Genomic DNA, 17,310 nt, shown 5'->3' on the forward strand with positions numbered 1-17,310 from the left:
CGCCCCCGCTCACGGAGCGCCTCCCATACAAAATTTATGAAAGTGCTCTCAGCTCGCGGTGCGGAGCGCCGTCCTATTCCCAGGGCAGCGGCTCTCAGCCGTGCGGCGCCGCCTCCCAAGGTGTTTTCGCTGCACCTGCCCCCGGGGACGATCCTCGGTCCGCGTCCATCCAAGTACCTGCCCCAGTTCTTGGCGGGTCGTCGGGCCACTGGAACCGCCCTCCCCGGCCCCGCAGGCTTCTCTGAGCACGCACCCGCAGCCCAGCCCCCGCCTGCTCGCCCTTCGCGGCTGGAGGTCATGGAGAGAAACGGTTACCGCCTGGAGTCCTGATCTTAAGTCCAACACCCTTGCCCCGTCTGCTCCCTGACCGGTGTCCCCCCTCCTGCTAGGCTCGACGGCTCTTCCCTGCATGTCCAAAATAGCTCTAGTGAAATAGCGGTCTCCCCATCCCGAGTCCCAAGACACTGTTCTTTTGGGGGAGATGTGCGGGACAGCTAGTATTCGAGGAGGTCCAGGAGAAAATCCTACAAGGAACTATTGCGAGTTCAGGTGAATTATCTCCGTCTGGAGGGCTGCTGGTCCCTACTGGTCCTACACAGACCCCCGCCCGTGAGAGGGTTCTCCAAACCCGGAGGAAGTACCTCCTGGAAAGCGGGTCCTGCAAGGGCCCTCTGGGCCAAGTGCCGAGAAGGTTCAAGACAGCAGAAATCCTAGGTGGAGGCCGGCACCCCCTACTGGCCTGAGATAAGAAGGACTCCGAAAGAGGAAAAAAAAAAAAAAAAAAAACCAACTGGGCCAGGTCACTCATTGAACACATTAAGAATTATATTTGTTACACTGTGTAAACTCAGCCAGTGAAAAAGAGAGGGTCCTTGTCTTCCTGAAGTTTATATTATAATAGGACCAAATGAGAAAACGTGATCTTTCCCAAGTTCACTGAGATAGTAGGGCCTGGAAGAAAAATAAGCAGGGTGTTGCTCAGGAGCTGACCTGGGGTGGGAGTGGGGGTTGGGGTAGGGATAGAGCTGATTTGACAGCTGCCATCTAAACAGAGATCTAATAGAAGTCCGTCCTCGGTGGAGTAAAGTTGGCGTGATAGGAAGATAAAAAGCAAGGCCATTATCAATTCATGCACTCATACAGGCCCTCAGTACCCCAAAGCCCCCTGGGTTAAACTCAGGACAGAGACCTCTCGACAATTACAAGCATATCACATAGTGATAGAAGAATCCCACAAGCTATGTTCAAATGTAACAAAAGTTACAAGATACAGGAAGGGGCTGGCAAGAAAGCAACATAAGGGGTGAGGGAATCAGAAAAGGTGCCTTTGTAGTCTGGATTCAACAGGCACCCAGAAAGGATGGATTGCCTGGAAGGACAGGATGCCAGGAAGGACAAAATGCACAAATGTTTGAAGATGTGAAGTGACCTTATTTAGAACATTCCTCAGCTTGGTCTTTCTAGGGTTGGGAACACTAAGCCTTTCTCTTTAGTAGTCCCTGCCAGCTACAGGACTCCTCTGACCCTGCACCACATGAGTCCTGCCAGACTAAACTCCAGGACACTGAGAGCTGTGGAGGCAATCCATAAAACTAAAGACAGAGGTTAAACCACTTGCTCAAGAGCACCCAGTAATCCATGATAAAGTGTGGGCCCAAATGAGAGCATGCTATTCCTTTTCCTACCTTCCCCTGCCGCCTCCCCATGACCTCCTTGCCCCACAAACTCCAATATATTGGGTAAAGTTGGGCGGTATGAGTGTGAGAAGTAGTTATTTTGGGGATTCAGGAGGGCTGGATGCTAACTTGGAGTCCAGCCAGGGGATGGGGGTGGCTGTAGGTGGGTGCTGTGGTGTAATGGGGGAGGGGGGCACATTGAGCCTGTCTTCTCATCAGGCAGTAATTACTCAGACTTCTGAGTAACCCAGGAAGGGAGACCCTCCTGGACAGATGGAAGTATCTCAACCTAAGCTGAATGGCAGCTACCATTGTCCTGCACAGCAAGGTCTTAGGACACACTCATATCTGTATTGCCATGCACTTTTCCTCTATCACATGGCTTCCTAATGGGGGCAGGGCTATTAGTGATTGAATCTATTCAGTAATGTTAGGAGACGGCACACCTCTGACCAGGCAAAGGTCCTAGGGGATGAGGCAGCTGCTGGTGAGAGGCCACTGTGCCATTGGTGACAATCTTTCCACCATGGAAATCGAAGCTAGACAGAAAGGTAGCTGTTCACAGGAAGACTAGGTTTTGATCTGTTGAGGGGACTGCACTCTGAAGGGTTGGGGAATGTCCAAAGAAGAAATGGGAAGCCCAGGCTGGACCCTTATCAAGGTGGAAGACTGTTCCATGATGAACACAATTTGAGCTAAGCTGTACCTGTCCTCAAGTGACAGAGACTGAGGGGCACTGGCTCTCTCCATCCCTTCCCTTGGCTGCTCACTCTCAGCCTGCCTAGCCAGCTCTCCTTCGAGCAGCCTCCCAGGCAAGGCTAGTCCCTGGGCTGCTTGTTTTTACATCTCTCTGCACCTTAATTAGGGGTTTCCAAGCAGAGAGGGCCTCCAGGGGAGCCTTAGGCCACAGAGCTGTCTTAAAGGGACAACTGTGCTCACTGGTACCACCATAGAGAGAAGAGGATGGGAGTGGGTGGGTGAGGGTTTCAGAGTCCTGGTGAACCACTGCCCTGTGATGCAGACTACTGAGGACCGGGCCTGCAGGAGCTTTGTTCTTCCAAAGGTCAAGACTGTCTCACTGACTGCTCTTCCTTCTCTTTGGGGTCTCAGGAGTACTGTTCACCGATCAGGAAAAGAGCTATTGTCTGAAGCACAGCCTAGACAGGGCAAAAGCTTGCCAGGACCCAGAAGGTTTAGGGAATTGGAGGCCTCAGGCTGCCCCACCCTTCCAAGAAAGCCTTTTGAGTTTCCATGCTCTCCCTTGAGTACTGGCTTCTCCCATGTCAACCCTCCACACGGTGGGCTCAGAGAAATCCACACCAAGCTTTAGCCTGGGAGCTGGGCTGGTAGGCGCTAAGGGTCCATCCTGTTAGGACAGCAGAGTCCTCTGAAGTAAAGAATGTGTTGTCAGATGACAAGATTACCTTACCAGGAAAGAACTAGGGTGAGAGTGGGGAGCAACAAAAAGGCCTTTAGATAGGCAGAACTTGCTCAGGCACAGTTCATGGGGAGTGACAGCTTTGAACCAGACCAAGAAAGAGCTTGGGGGACAAGGTCGCTCAGAAGGCAAGTGCAGTGGTCTGAGACCACTAGAGGACCAGGAGAGTCATCCTGAGAGTTCAAACCTTTTCGACCAAAGGCACCCCCTTTGTGGAACCGCCCACATCTCCTCTTTAGTCTCCGCCCTGCGGAGTCCCCGCCCTTTGTTGGCCGCTCGGCGGTCGATCGTGCGGCCTGGGTTCTCCGCGTTCTTCTAGCATTGCCTTTTTGGTCCCCACGTGGGCTCCAGGGTGATGGCGGCGCTGGTAGTGTCCGAGACAGCGGAGCCAGGAAGCCGAGTCGGCCCTGGCAGAGGTGGGTGCAGCAATGCTGTGGCCTCCAGACGTCACATCTCGAGTGGGACTCCCAAGACAGGGCGGGAGGTGACTCCTTCTTGAGACCCGAGAGTCTTATGCTGTTAGAAATTCTGGGCTTCTCTCACCAGAGACCCAGGGACCAGTCTTTAGGGACGGGACATGAAGAGCTGTCCCTCCTGGGAGTTTATGATCCTGAGGGCGGAACTACACCCTATCCGGGCTGGCAGAATGACCCCAGAAGAGTGACGGCTAAAACGAACCCAGAGGGAAGGGAACGTGGGGTGTTTTACAAGTGGACTCGGAAGGAATGCTTTTATTTATGCAAAGAGGCGTTTGGTGTCCTTCACCAGGCACCAGCCAGCACCCACTAAATGCCAGCACTGTGCTAGGTGTGGGGACTAGAGCAGTACCCTGGCCTGAGGATCTCTACTCAACTGGGAGGCGGGGATACTGATGCAAACAGAAAAATGACAGCCTTGATGAAGGAGGAGGTGCCTCCTGCTCCTCATGCTATCACATGCCATATCAAAAAGGCTTCAAGAGATTTTGGACCTGTTTAAGAGATTCTGCGGGGAAGCCGGCAAGTATAAGATAGTTTGTCCAAGATCATGAAAACAAGCGACCAAAGGCTCTGACAGAGGCAATATTTAAATGTGATCTCAGGGCCCCAGCCTACCAGGCTATAGAGTTCTTCCGCACACTCCTCCACAGTAGATGAGGATTCCTCCTATCATAGGGGCCCTAGCAGAAGTTCTGGTCCATGACACAGGCTCTGTAGGTAGGGGATGACCTCTCCAAACTGTTTGACTCCTAGTGAGATACTGTGCTGGAGAGAGTAAGAAGTCCAGGATAAGGCCATGCTGACAGGCCTCAGTATTTTTATTTATTTATTTATTTAAATTTTTTAGTTTTTCGAGACAGGGTTTCTTAGTGTAGTTCTGGAACTCACTTTGTAAACCAGGGTGGCCTTGAACTCGCAAAGCTCCACCTGCCTCCTGAGCCCTGAGGTTAAAGGCAGGCGCCACCACTGTCCAAGCCTCAGCATTCTTATTTTTTTTTTTTCTAGTTAAACCAGGAATTGGTTATTTTTTTAAATTTAGTTTTTTTTTTTTTTTTTACACATTCATTATTTTACATCATTTATACTTATTTGACGTGTGTCACAATGCTTGTGGAAGTCGAAGAACAACCTGTGGATTCAGTTTTCTCCCTCCGTGTTGGGTCCAGGGATGGAGCCCAGGTCCTCGGGCTTGGAGGCAGGCACCTTTATCCACTAAGCTATCCTGCTGGCTTCAGCATTTCCTTTTTTGTTATTTGTATACCTTTCTGCCCAGGCTAGAGTGTTACTCCTAAGGTGTAAGCGCACTCTTACCTATTTGTCCACTGATGGTACTAAAGTGTGTGCTTCTGTTTTGTTTGTTGGTTTTTTGAGACAATTTCTCTGTGTAGCTTTGGAGCCTGTCCTGGAACTCGCTCTGTAGACCAGGCTGGCCTCAAACTCACAAAGATCTGCCTGCCTCTGCCTCCCAAGTGCTGGAACTAAAGGTGTGCGCCACCACACCACTGCCTGGCTTCAAAAGTGTATTCTTTTTGGCCTTCCTAGGTGGAACATAAGGACTGCAGACTAGAACTTGTTAAGTCACTTCATTGTATGGTGCTCATTTCCCTTTAATTAAAAAAATAAAAAGTTGTTGAGCCCTGCAGTAGGTGATGGCAGTGGCTCACGAAGCACTTGGGAGGCAGAGGCAGGTAGATATCAGTGAGTTCCAGGACAGCCTTGTCTACAAAGCCAGTTCCAGGACAGCCAGGACTGTTACACAGATAAACCCTGTCTCAAAAAAAAGCAAAACAAATAATAATAATAATTTTTAAAATTAAGTTAATTTTTCTTATGGGTATGTGTGTCACCTGCTTGGGTACCAGGAGAGGTAGGAAGAGACTGTCAGATTCCTCTGGAGCTGGAGTTACAGGTGGTTGTGAGCTGCCCAGTGAGGATACTGGGAATCAAACTTTGGTCCTCTAGAAAACAGCAAGTGTTCTAAATGACTGAGCAACCCACTCCCACCATTGTTGCTGTTTTGAGAGAGGTTTCACTGTAGCCAAGACGAGCCACCATGACTACTGCCAAAATTAAAACACAGAGAGAGAGGGAGAGAGAGAAGAAATAGAGGAGATAGATACTGGAGAGGAGGGGGGGGAGGAGATAGATACTGGAGATTGAATCCAGAGCCTTGTACATGCTAAGCAAGCAGCCTGAGTTACACAACTAGACATTTTTAAGACAAAGTCTCATTAAGTTGCTCAGGCTGTCTGTGAACTTTTGATTTTCCTGCCTGAGCTTCCTAAGAAGCAAGGATTACACTCCTTCTGTACCATACTCAGCTTAATTTATGTGTGTGTGTGTGTCTGTGTATGTGTGTGTGTGTGTGTGTGTGTGTGTGTGTGTGCGTGCACCTGTGTCTGTGTGTGTGTGTGTGTGTGTGTGCGTACACCTGTGTCTGTCTGTTTGTGTGTGTGTGTAGAGGCCAGCAGTCAGTGCCAAGTGCCTTGCTCTCTACCTTCTTTTTAATTGAAAGATTTTTTTTTTAAAAGCCAGGCTTGGTGGTACACCTTTAATCCTAGCACTCAGGACACAAAGACAGGTGGATCTCTGAATTTTATGTCAGCCTGTTCTACAGAATGATTCCAGGACAGCCAAGGCTACACAGAGAGACCCTGTCTCAGAAAACAAAAGAATAAAACAAACATTTATTTGGTATGTATGTATGTATGTATGTATGTATGTGTGTGTGTGTGTGTGTGCACATGCACATGTGTGGGGATCATAACATCACTTAGGGGTGTCAGTTCTCCTTTTACCTTATGGGTTCAGGGGATTGAACTCAGGTCCTCAGGCTTAGAGGCAGGCACCTTTACCCTTAGACATCTTTCCAGTCCTCCACCTTCATTTTTTTTCTTTTAAGATTTACTTTTTATTTATGTGGGTGTGTTTCTTGTGTGCACACTTGTGCAGGGACCCAAGGAGTCAGAAATGGGTGCTGGGCTGGGCAGTGGTAGTGCATGCCTTTAATCCCAGCAATTGGGAGACAGAAGCAGGCAGATCTCTGTGAATTCCAGGCCAGCCTGGTCTACAGAGTGAGTTCCAGGACAGCCAGGACTACAAAAGGAGTGTTCTTCATTTTTTGATCCAGTCTGTCGCTGAAACTGGAGCTCTGTTATCTGCTTAGACAAACCTGAGCACTGGGATCACAGGCCTGCTGTTGTGACCAGGAGTTTTTGGGGGGAGGGTGGGAGGGGAGTATGACCAGTATTTTTTTTGCGTGGCTGCTGGGGATCTAAACTCAAGCTCTCATGCTGGTGTGACAAGCACTTTGCCTTTTCTTCACCCTCAGTTTTTGTGTGCATTTGTTATTGTTTTCTGAGACAGGGTCTCCCTGGTAGTTCTGTGTGGCTAGTAGCTTTGGGTGACTTGGGCCAGGCTGACCTCAAATTCAGAGATGGGATTTTTTGGGTTTTTTTGTTGTTGTTGATGTTTTGAGACAAGGTCTTTTATGTTGTCTTTGTTGGTCTTGGCACGTTGATCCTCCTGTCTCTGGTATGCACACCACACCAGTCCAGCTTTACTGCCCTTTTAAATGAGGAGAGGGGTGAGGGCATGGGTTAATGAATGTGGGCCGAGTCAATTGGACTTGACCAGACACACTCTCCTTTGCTTTTTAGTTTTTTTTTTTTTTTTTTTTTTTTTTTTTTGTCGTTTCTATTCCTAAGGGGTGAGCCATACCCCTGCTTATGACTGCTGGTCATCCCACAACAGTAAAGTAAATTATGCAAAAGTTTCCTGGCTTATGGGCAATACCTGTAGGATGAATTCAGTTGAAGCAAAAGCTGGGTGGATGTCCTTTGTGTGTGGAATCTGGGCCTTCAATTCAGAGTTAACAGATTAAGTGGCTCTCTCTGGCTGCATTTGGTAAAGGGCCTATGTTTGTTCTAGGTCGAATCACTCGGGGTCGACTGGCCAATCAGATCCCTCCTGAGATCCTGAACAACCCCCAGCTACAGGCTGCTATCCAAGCCCTGCCTTCTAACTACAACTTTGAGATACCCAAGACCATCTGGAGGATCCAGCAAGCTCAGGCCAAGAAGGGTGAGCCCCCAAAAGACGGAGCTAGGGTGAGGTTGAAAGGTTGCCTGCCCAGACACAGCCTTGTCCCAGTGTCCCATCTCTGACCCTCTGCCTTTCATGTTTTCTATGTCATGCAGTGGCTTTACAAATGCCAGAAGGCCTCCTCCTCTTTGCCTGCACCATTGTGGATATCTTGGAAAGGTGAGGCTTGGGCATTGGAGAGCAAGCTGAGACTTTGCCCAGTAGTTATGCCTGTTGCCATAATTTTTCTTTTTTGGACCACTGGTTAGCCCCTAAGCCTCCTACAAGCACACACACACACACAAGGGGAAAACTCAACACAAAACTCCCTTCCTCTGTATAATCTGAGCAAGGGCAAAGAAGTTAATTCCAGTTTCTAGGCTGGAGCTGGTGGTAGAATCTGGGAGGAGCCTAAGTGGGTGAGGGTTTGGCTGTCAAGGCTGGGAGCAGAGTGGAGGGCTGAGAGGCTGGGGAGTTGAAGAGGGTGCATCTTTTTCTCAGGCTCAGTTTGGGTGGTAGTAGGGATGGGTGGCAGAGGAGAGAGATGCCTAGGGAAAGGTATTCAGTTCCTCTACCCCCTCCCTCAAGTTTCTTCATGACAATGAGCCATTGCTGGGGGGGGGGAATATCTTTCAGCCATCTGGAGCCAGCATGAGCACAGGGAGGGGGAACAAAGGAAGGGGAGGTCATCTCGTGCTGAGAACCTCCTACTTCCCTGCTGCTGCCCTCACCCATCTCCCTCCCTGCTGCCACCACAGACCCACTTCCCTGCTCCCACCCTCTGGCCCCTTGGGGACGCTCTCTGGGGCTCAGGCCAATTTGCATACATTTTAATCTATAAAAAATTAAGTGCTCTGGCTGACTCAGAGCCTGGGATGCATTCTAAGGAGCTGAATAATCTGCTTCTGTGCACAGCCTGATTTGGGGAAGGGGGTGGAGGAGGGGGCCGGCTGGCAGCAGTTCAGCTTCCCCCAGTGTACCCCAGAGGAAAAATGGGGCAGCCCAATCCCAGAGCTGGCATCTATGCCCAGGTATGGTCTCTTCCTAAGGGAGCTGGCTCAGCCTCTTGCTCTGTCCCAGTGGTGAGTTTAGGGCTGCAGGTCTTCCCTACCCTCCCTGCCCCCCAGTGATTCAGGCCTGGCAGCAGATCTCATAGCAGTGTGCTGTCCAGAGCCCACTCTTCCTGCTGCATGAGGAGTGTGGGCAGCGCCATGTGCTGTGGGGGAGCTGTGCATGGGTCCTCCCCATCCTGGGCACCCGTGATGGGGTCTGGGCAAGGGGAGGCCATGTGTATCCATGCATCCATGCCCACACAAACAGCACCAGAGCTTTTTCGGGGGGGAGGGGGGATCTTTCCCCGTCCTGGTTATGATGAGTCAGAGTCTAAGGGGGTCTGTGTTGGACTCTGCACATGCACTTCTGTGGGGTAGGGGTCCTGCTTGCAGTCTAGGGCTGGACAGGGTGCTGCAGACATACCCTCACATAGCAACCGTTCTAGGAGCCGCTGCCAGGGCTGAGGGAGGTGGCAGCTGCACCCCTCCTACACTTGGTTGGCAGCTGCCAACTCAAGGACTTGGAAGATGTGGGGAAAGAAGAGCTGGGTCCTGAGACACCTCCAGAGTTAGGGCCATCTCCTGCCTCTTTCCTTGTGTTGCTGTCCCATTGTTTTCCAAACCCCACCCTACAGGTTCACAAAGGCTGAAGTGATGGTGATGGGTGATGTGACCTATGGGGCTTGCTGCGTAGATGACTTTACTGCAAGGGCCTTGGGAGTCGACTTTCTGGTGCACTATGGCCACAGTTGTCTAGGTATGGTGGGCTGGGACACCAGAATTCCGGCAGGGGGGCAGGTTGCAGGCCAGTGCTCTCCCCCCATCGTCTGTTCTTGTTCTACTTGCAAGCACAGAGTCCCATCTGGATGGCCTTGGCCTCTCTGCTTTGCCAGTGCTCTTTCCTCTGGATTTGGCTGCCTTGGAAATCTCAGATGTGCATGTTTGATGTTTCCGTTTGTTTGTTTGAGACAGTCTCACTCTGTAGCCCAGGAAGGCCTGAAACTTAACAGCTGTCCTCCTGTTTTAGTCTCCCAGCTGCTAGAATTACAGGTGTGAGTTACCATACCTGGCAGATGCAGGTGTTTGAAAGGCTCTTGGCGGTATAGCAAGCTGGATGCCCAGCTAAGTGATGAGAAAGAGTTCTAAGAGACTGACTCTCCCTCCTCCCCTAATCCCTCCCAAGCCAAAGCCAAAGCTACTATCCTGGTTGCTTTTACGATTGGGACTGGGCCAGGCTCCCTACTCCTTGTGCCTTTCATTTATTTATTTATTTTATTTTTTGGTCTTTTGAGACAGGGTTTCTCTGTGTAGCTTTGGAGCCTGTCCTAGATCAGGCTACCTCGAACTCACAGAGATCTGCGTGCCTCTGCCTCCCAAGTGCTGGATTAAAGGTGCTACCACTGCCTGGCCCTTACTCTTTCTTTTTTTTTATTTATTATGTACACAATGTTCTGTCTGCATATATGCCTGCAGGCCAGAAGAGGGCACCAGATCTCATTACAGATGGCTGTGAGCCACCATGTGGTTGCTGGGAATTGAACTCAGGACCTCTTGAAGATCAGCCAGTGCCCTTAACCACCACTGAGACATCTCTCCAGCCCTCTTCCTTCCTTCCTTCCTTCCTTCCTTCCTTCCTTCCTTCCTTCCTTCCTTCCTTCCTTTTTTCTTTCTTTCCTTCTTCCTTCCTTCCTCTCTCTCTCTGTCTCTCTCTCTTTCTGAGACAGTGTCTCACTTGGTAGCCCTGGCTGGCCTAGTTTGTAGATATACACTTGCCTCAGATTTAAAGGTATGCACCACCACTCCTGACTGCCCATTTACATTTTACATGACAAACTCATTTCCATTGATAATCTTTTCCTTTGTGAAAATTCATTTTCTGGAGCTGGCAAGATGGCTCAGCGGGATTAAAGGCATTTGCCACCACTGCCCGGTTCTTCCTGCCTTTTAAAACACTTTTTTGAACTCTTCCCCATAGTCCCCATGGACATGTCAGTCCGAGACTTCGGTGTGTTGTATGTCTTTGTGGATATCCGGATAGATACTGCCCACCTTCTGGACTCGGTCCGCCTCACCTTTACCCCAGGCAGCTCACTCGCTCTGGTCAGCACCATTCAGTTTGTGTCAACTCTGCAGGTAAGTAGGTCAAGGGTTGCTAGAATCCACTGGGGTAGAGAAGGTACTCCAGGGTGCTCCTGGCTCCTGTGCCTGGTGCTCTGGGCTCTTCCTCTGGCCCTGGCTTTCTCCCAGCTACTTGTTTCCCTTCCTTCCTTATCGACACAGGCAGCTGCACAAGAGCTGAAAGCTGAGTATTGTGTCAGTGTCCCACAGTGCAAGCCCCTGTCCCCTGGGGAGATCCTAGGCTGCACATCCCCTCGACTACCCAAGGAAGTGGAAGCTGTTGTGTAAGTGAAAAATGGAGGCTAGTTTGTAGAGACATACAAAACACAGGGAAGGAACCTGAGGCTCGTGATGCAGGAAAAGAGGCAGGGTCTACACTCCTAACCTGTGTGCTCAAGGTCACCTTGCAAGATGGGGCCCGAGTGGGAACTACACTCCACTGCGTACACTTCAGGTACCTTCCCTCGTTCCATCCTTCATCCGGAAGGCTATGCCTATGGTGGAGACAGAACTCAGAAGGCCTGATGGGGGGATCAGGATGGATAGAAATGGAGGGAATATAATTGGAGAAGATGGATGGGCACGCCCAGGCTGCAGCCCCATTAATTTAGCATCCGGACAGCTAACAAGCAGGAGCAGCGTGTCTCCTGCCGCCTAATTATTTTAGGTAATGGAAATGCTTAATGTTGTGTGAATGCAGGCAGCCTCAGAGCCCACAGCTCCTCTGGCTGGGACTCTGGAAGGGAGTCCTTTCCTAGCTAATGGCTAGAAACGTGGGAGGGCCACTGTGACTCAGCCCCACCCCAGGGAGCTTTGGGTATTGCTCCCCCACGTAGGGTGCTCCTGCCCTTAGGCCCCGCTCCCCAAGGACCACTCCCTATATGCATGTGCCAGCATGATGGATGCCCATCATTTGGGGTTTCAAGGTAGTGTTGAGGGGGATGTCCTGAGTGTGGGCTCTGGACTCTCCAGGTCCCAGAAAGGTACTATGAGAAAGTGTACCTACAAGGGTATGTTCAGTGAGGCCAAGTGAAGCCTGGTATTAAATCTCAGATACACTGCTTGATAGTTGTGTAGCTTTGAGCAAGTGGGTTTTTGTTGTTGTTTGTTTTTGAGACAGGGTTTCACTATGTAGCCTTTGCAGTCCTAGAATTTTCTGTCTAGCCTCAGATTCATAGAAATCCCCCTGCCTCTGCCTCCCAAGTGCTGGAATTAAAGACACCAGCCACCAGTCGGGCAGTGGTACCACATAAGTTCAAGGCCATCCTGGTCTACAGAGAGGATTCCATGACAACACAGGCTACACAGAGAAATCCCAGTCTCAAAAAAAAAATTAAAAAACAAACAAACAAAAATGGACATGCCTTGAGCAAGCATATTAAAGTGTAGGTGTTTTAATGGGTTAGTCCAAGCCTGGAAATCAGAAGACCAGGAAATAGCAGTTGTTATAACTCAGCACTCGATTCAAGAGTAGCCTCTGTGCACCCTAGAACTTCCTCTTTGGCCAATATAACATACATTTAAATTTTTTACATCTTTATTTATTATTTTGGATTTCTGAGACAGTTTCCCTGTGTAGTCCTAGCTGTCCTGAACTCACTCTGTAGGCCAGGCTGACCCTCAAACTCAGAGGTCTGCCTGCCCCTACCGTCCTAGTGCTGGGATTAAAGGCGTGCGCCACCACCGCCTGGTGGGCCATCACCACCGAACTGCCTCATTTTTATTGTATGCATGTTTTACCTTCGTGTTCGTCTGTTTGCTACGCATATGCCTGGCCCATGTGGAGCTCAGAAAAGGGCTCCTGTAGAGTAGGAGTTACAGACAGCTGTGAGCCACTTTGTTGGTGCTGGGAATTGAACCTAGGTCCTCTGAAAGAGGAGCCAGTGCTCTTGACCAATGAGCCCTGACTATAGATAACATCTTGAACACAACTTCTTATGTGTGTGTTGTTGAGCCTGGTAAAAGAGAAACTGTCCCTCGGCTTTGGGCTTTGAACTTAGGCTCTCCTGAACCCAGGTGCCTTTTGTTGGCCTTGGCACTTCTGTACTTTTCCCACAGAAGAAAGGGGTTTCTGAGGCATCTAAGTCCAGCTCCTTACTGTACATATGAGAGCCTTTCGGTGAACTGAGGCCTCTCTCAGCAGCATTTGGCTAGACTCAGTCCTCTGCACCTGTAAGCCAGGGCACCCAGTGCTACCCCAAACCACACTCATGCTCTTCCACCCTGCAGGTATCTTGGAGATGGCCGCTTCCACCTGGAGTCTGTCATGATTGCCAACCCTAATGTCCCTGCTTACCGGTATGGGCTGAGAAGGGCCGACCATCCGTGGTGGGGAGGGCATCTCTGCCCTGGAGGCCCCCAGGAGGCTGTTCCACATTCCCTGTTAACTACATGGCAGTCATCCCTAACTGAGGCACATCTGGAATTTAGACCCAGGACTGTTGTTGCCATCCGGGGAGTCATACTAAGCTCCTAAAACACCCCCTGTAGGGCAGATCTCCTCCGTAACAATTCTCACTCCTGCCTGGGGCCAGATTTCCTCCTTTCTTTTTTTTCAGATTCCTTAATTACTTGCTTAGATCCTATGTCAGGAAACCACTTAGACAGTGTGACTCTGCCTGTCCCATGACCCTGGCAACTCTTCCAGGTACGACCCGTATAGCAAAGTCCTATCCAGAGAGCACTACGACCATCAGCGCATGCAGGCCACTCGGCAGGAAGCCATTGCTGCTGCGTGCTCAGCCAAATCCTGGGGCCTTATTCTGGGAACTCTGGGCCGCCAGGGTAGTCCCAAGATCCTGGAGGTGAGGGGGCTCAGCATCAGAAGGACAGGGCTGACAGGAAAGTAGCTGGAGTAATCTGTAAGCCAAAGTATCTAGCTTTGGCTGCTTTTCACAGCTTTCTTCTCCCAACAGCACTTGGAATCTCGGCTCAAAGGCTTGGGACTTCCCTTCGTGAGGCTTCTGCTCTCTGAGATCTTCCCCAGCAAGCTCAGTCTACTTCCCACGGTGGATGTGTGAGTTCTTCCACCTTTCCTATGTAGGGTGACCAGCTAAAGGGACCTTAGAAACTAGGTCCTCCTAGCATGGACTTCAGGCAATAGTCAAACGGGAATTGCATATGTGGTCATGAAATTTTAGTATTTATCAAGCACCTTTCTAGCATGGGCCACCTACTTTGTCTGACCATCATAGTGTGGTGGGATGAGTTTTAGTGTCCTATGTACAAACTTTGGTTTCAGGGGTGGGGTGGGGGGAGTGACTACCCACAAATGAATTCTCCCTAGAAAGCTCTCAGGGGACTAGGGCTATTGGAATAAAGGTCTGATGGCCTGAGTTTGGTTCACTTAAGGTGGATTTTTTTTCTTTTCTTTTCTTTTTATTCTTTGAAATAGGGTTTCTCTTGTGTCATTGCTCTTGGAACTTGCTTTGTAGACCAGGCTAACCTTGAATTCACAGAGATTGGCCTGCCTCTGCCTTTTGAGTGCTAGGATTAAAGGCATGTGTCACCACTGCTTAATTGGACTTATTTTCTTTTCCATGTGTGGAACTGTAGTGGCCACCCTTAGGTGCTGTCCATATACTTTCTCTCCTCTCCCTCTCTTTCCCTCTCTTTTACGAGCCTGGGTCTCTCACTGACCTGGAGCTTGCCAGGTAGGCTGGTTTGCAATCCACCTGTCTAGGCCTCCCAAGTGCTGGGGTACAAGTGTATATGCCCCCTCTCCCCAACACACACCTTTTTAGCGCAATGGTTCTGGGAGTTATCTTCCCAACAGTATAGTACTTTTAACAATAGAATCAATACATCCTGTTGACAAATGGTCATGCTCTTCAGTGTGGTACCTCAGAGAGAGGTGGAATCCAGGTCAAGTCTTACTAACTTCCCTTCTTAGGTGGGTGCAGGTGGCATGCCCACGCCTCTCCATTGACTGGGGTTCAGCCTTTCCCAAGCCACTGCTGACACCCTACGAGGTAATAACCACATTTGGAAAATTTTTACGAGGGTTGTGAGATGGTTGTCCTGGGTGAGCATGTTCCGAGGTTGAGCCACCATCTTGCTGTGTAACTTTTTTTGGTTTGTACTTAACACTTGGTCTATAATAATTGGTAGTAGCCTAGTCTGGCCGCAATTTACGGAGTGCTGGGAGGCAAAGAGCCACCACACTTGAGTGGCTGTGTAAATGTGAGTTTCCTCACCTCACATTTCCTTTTTGTAGTATTTATTATATAACAATAATTATATAATACCCTCCTTAGACTGTTAACATTTGCAGACACAAAAAAAAATAGTATTGGTATCTTGTTTTTTTTTTTTTTTTTTTTTTTTTTTTTCCCCTAGGCAGCGGTGGCCCTGAAGGACATTTCATGGCAGCAGCCCTACCCCATGGACTTCTACGCCGGCAACTCCTTAGGGCCATGGACCGTGAATCACGGTCGGCACCCTGGACCTCGTGGTCTCGGCCAGCCGGCATCCGGCAAAGTAGGTGGGGACTTTAACGATGGCGGAGCCAGCGACGTGAGCCATGGCCGCCGCCCTGAGGAAACCGGGGGAAATGCAAGGTTGCCGCGTGGAGGTCGCCTTAGTGAGACCTGGATTTGTTGGCTACCTCAGGTGCAGCAGGGTTTCAGAGGCCAGTCTCCAGCCCCAGCCTGTGAGGGTTGCAGCTGTGCGGACCAGAAGGCTGCACCGCCGGCTCCCTAAGGTCTCGCGTCGCAGGTATTTGCAGCCACACCCCACCTTTTTGTCTTAGGAGTGCCCGCCCTCCCCGAGGCCCCGCCTTCTGGGTGTTGTCGGATCGGACCACGCCCCTCGCAGGTTCCACTTCCGTCCGGGGAAGGTCTACTTCCTGTGGCTCTGCGGTATGGCTGCACGGCAACCCCTGAGAGTGCTGTGCCTGGCGGGCTTCCGGCAGAGCGAGCGGGGCTTCCGCGAGAAGACTGGAGCGCTGAGAAAGGCGCTGCGGGGCCGCGCAGAGCTCGTGTGCCTCAGCGGGCCGCACCCGGTCACCGAGGCAGCAGCTCCCGAGGGCGCCGGGCCAGACTCCGGTGAGACAAGCCTGCTCCGGCAGTCCCTCGCATCTTGCCGGTCCCCTTAACGCACTCAGTTCTCACGCAGCTCCTTTTTTTTAAAACTCGGGCACCAGTCTGCGCTTCCAGATTTTTCCTTTATCTGAATCCAGTCCGTACCAGGTCTCGTTCCCCTCTCCCCAAGTCTCCTGGTTGCATCCTTCCCAAGCTTTGCCCCCTCTCTTTCTTCCCTGGTCCCCTCTAACCCCGATCTTGTTCTTTTATGTTTCTAGGGCTCTGTGTTCCGGAGGAGCAACCTCGAGGCTGGTGGTTTTCAAAACAGGAAGCAGATGTTTTCTCCGCGCTGGAAGAGCCTACAGCATGCAGGGGTTTGGAGAAGGCCCTGGAAACTGTGGCACAGGCCTTGGACACGCTGGGACCTTTTGACGGACTCCTTGGCTTCAGCCAGGGGGCTGCACTAGCTGCTTTTGTGTGTGCCCTGGGTCAGGCAGGCGATTCCCGCTTCCCCTTGCCGCGATTTATCATACTTGTGTCCGGGTTCTGTCCCCGAGGCCTTGGCCTTAATGAATCTATCCCACAGAGCCCCTTGCCACTGCCTTCGCTTCATGTTTTTGGGGACACTGATCGAGTCATCCCTCCTCAGGAGAGTATGCAGTTGGCTAGCCGATTCCTTGGAGCTGTCACCCTCACGCACTCTGGAGGTCACTTCATTCCAGCAGCTTCGACTCAGCGCCAAGCCTACCTCAAATTCTTGGACCAGTTTGCAGAGTGAAGGATCAACAAATGTCTCTGGACTGCTTGCCCTAGCAGCCAAGTTGTCTAATCCCCTCCTGTCCTTAACCTAGTGCCACTCTTAATGTGCCTAGTTAAAAGGCAACTGTCAGTTCTCAGGACTCACATAAACCCTGCCCTTTACTGGAGCAGAGAGGAGCAGGCAGCCTTAGACGTTCATTTATGGTAAACATGAGAAGGCCTGAAAGCCCTTCAAAGTGATGCACAAGCAGGGGCTGGCACTCCTATGACAGACAATAAAGTGATGATTTAGATAGTGAACATGTTTTTCCTGGTATACAGACCCCCAGGGGCAGCACCAAGCTAAGAATTACTTGCAGTTGAGAGCCCCAAACACATTTTTAGTGGAAGTAATTTTTTTTTTTATTGTTTTGTGTCTTAGAATTTTCTGCTTATTTCATGTGTGCATGGGTATATGCAAAACAATGTGGGTCTAGGGGGGATCTCTTATCAGTCTTGGCAACTCATGCCTTTATCTGCTGAGCCATTTCACCATCCTTTTGTGGAAGTCTTAAGTCCCAAACTAAAGAAGCCAGAGGTGACTGAGTCAGTTTTTACATCTGAGGAGCCTGGGGAAAGAGAACACTTGGCAAGGCTCTACCTGGATTACCAGCTTTTCTTAGATCCTGATACCTGAAAATTGGG

The 17,310-nt window shown here is 50.4% G+C and overlaps 2 protein-coding genes across 3 annotated transcripts; both read left to right on the top strand.

Moving 5' to 3' along the window:
* Nucleotides 1–3,384: 3,384 nt before the first annotated feature.
* Dph1 (diphthamide biosynthesis 1) lies at nucleotides 3,385–15,553 on the top strand. 2 transcript variants are annotated; one of them, XM_051180038.1, is made up of 12 exons: nucleotides 3,434–3,530; nucleotides 7,524–7,676; nucleotides 7,793–7,856; nucleotides 9,364–9,485; nucleotides 10,704–10,861; nucleotides 11,009–11,130; nucleotides 13,076–13,144; nucleotides 13,494–13,650; nucleotides 13,762–13,862; nucleotides 14,739–14,817; nucleotides 15,185–15,325; nucleotides 15,458–15,553. In XM_051180038.1, the coding sequence occupies exons 1-12, from the start codon at nucleotides 3,470–3,472 to the stop codon at nucleotides 15,545–15,547; spliced, it is 1,317 nt and encodes a 438-aa protein (XP_051035995.1). In that variant the 5' UTR covers nucleotides 3,434–3,469; the 3' UTR covers nucleotides 15,548–15,553. The 2 variants fall into 2 exon arrangements, with proteins under 2 accessions (XP_051035994.1, XP_051035995.1); XM_051180037.1 differs by lacking the exons at nucleotides 13,494–13,650; nucleotides 13,762–13,862 and having other exon boundaries at nucleotides 3,385–3,530.
* Nucleotides 15,554–15,698: 145 nt separating this feature from the next.
* Nucleotides 15,699–16,803, top strand: Ovca2 (OVCA2 serine hydrolase domain containing). Its single transcript, XM_051180041.1, has 2 exons — nucleotides 15,699–15,891; nucleotides 16,146–16,803. Exons 1-2 carry the CDS (start codon nucleotides 15,708–15,710, stop codon nucleotides 16,643–16,645), a joined length of 684 nt encoding a protein of 227 aa, XP_051035998.1. The 5' UTR covers nucleotides 15,699–15,707; the 3' UTR covers nucleotides 16,646–16,803.
* Nucleotides 16,804–17,310: the final 507 nt, after the last annotated feature.

Source organism: Phodopus roborovskii, unplaced genomic scaffold (assembly GCF_943737965.1).
Source record: "Phodopus roborovskii unplaced genomic scaffold, PHOROB, whole genome shotgun sequence".
NCBI classification, from domain to species: Eukaryota; Metazoa; Chordata; class Mammalia; order Rodentia; family Cricetidae; genus Phodopus; species Phodopus roborovskii.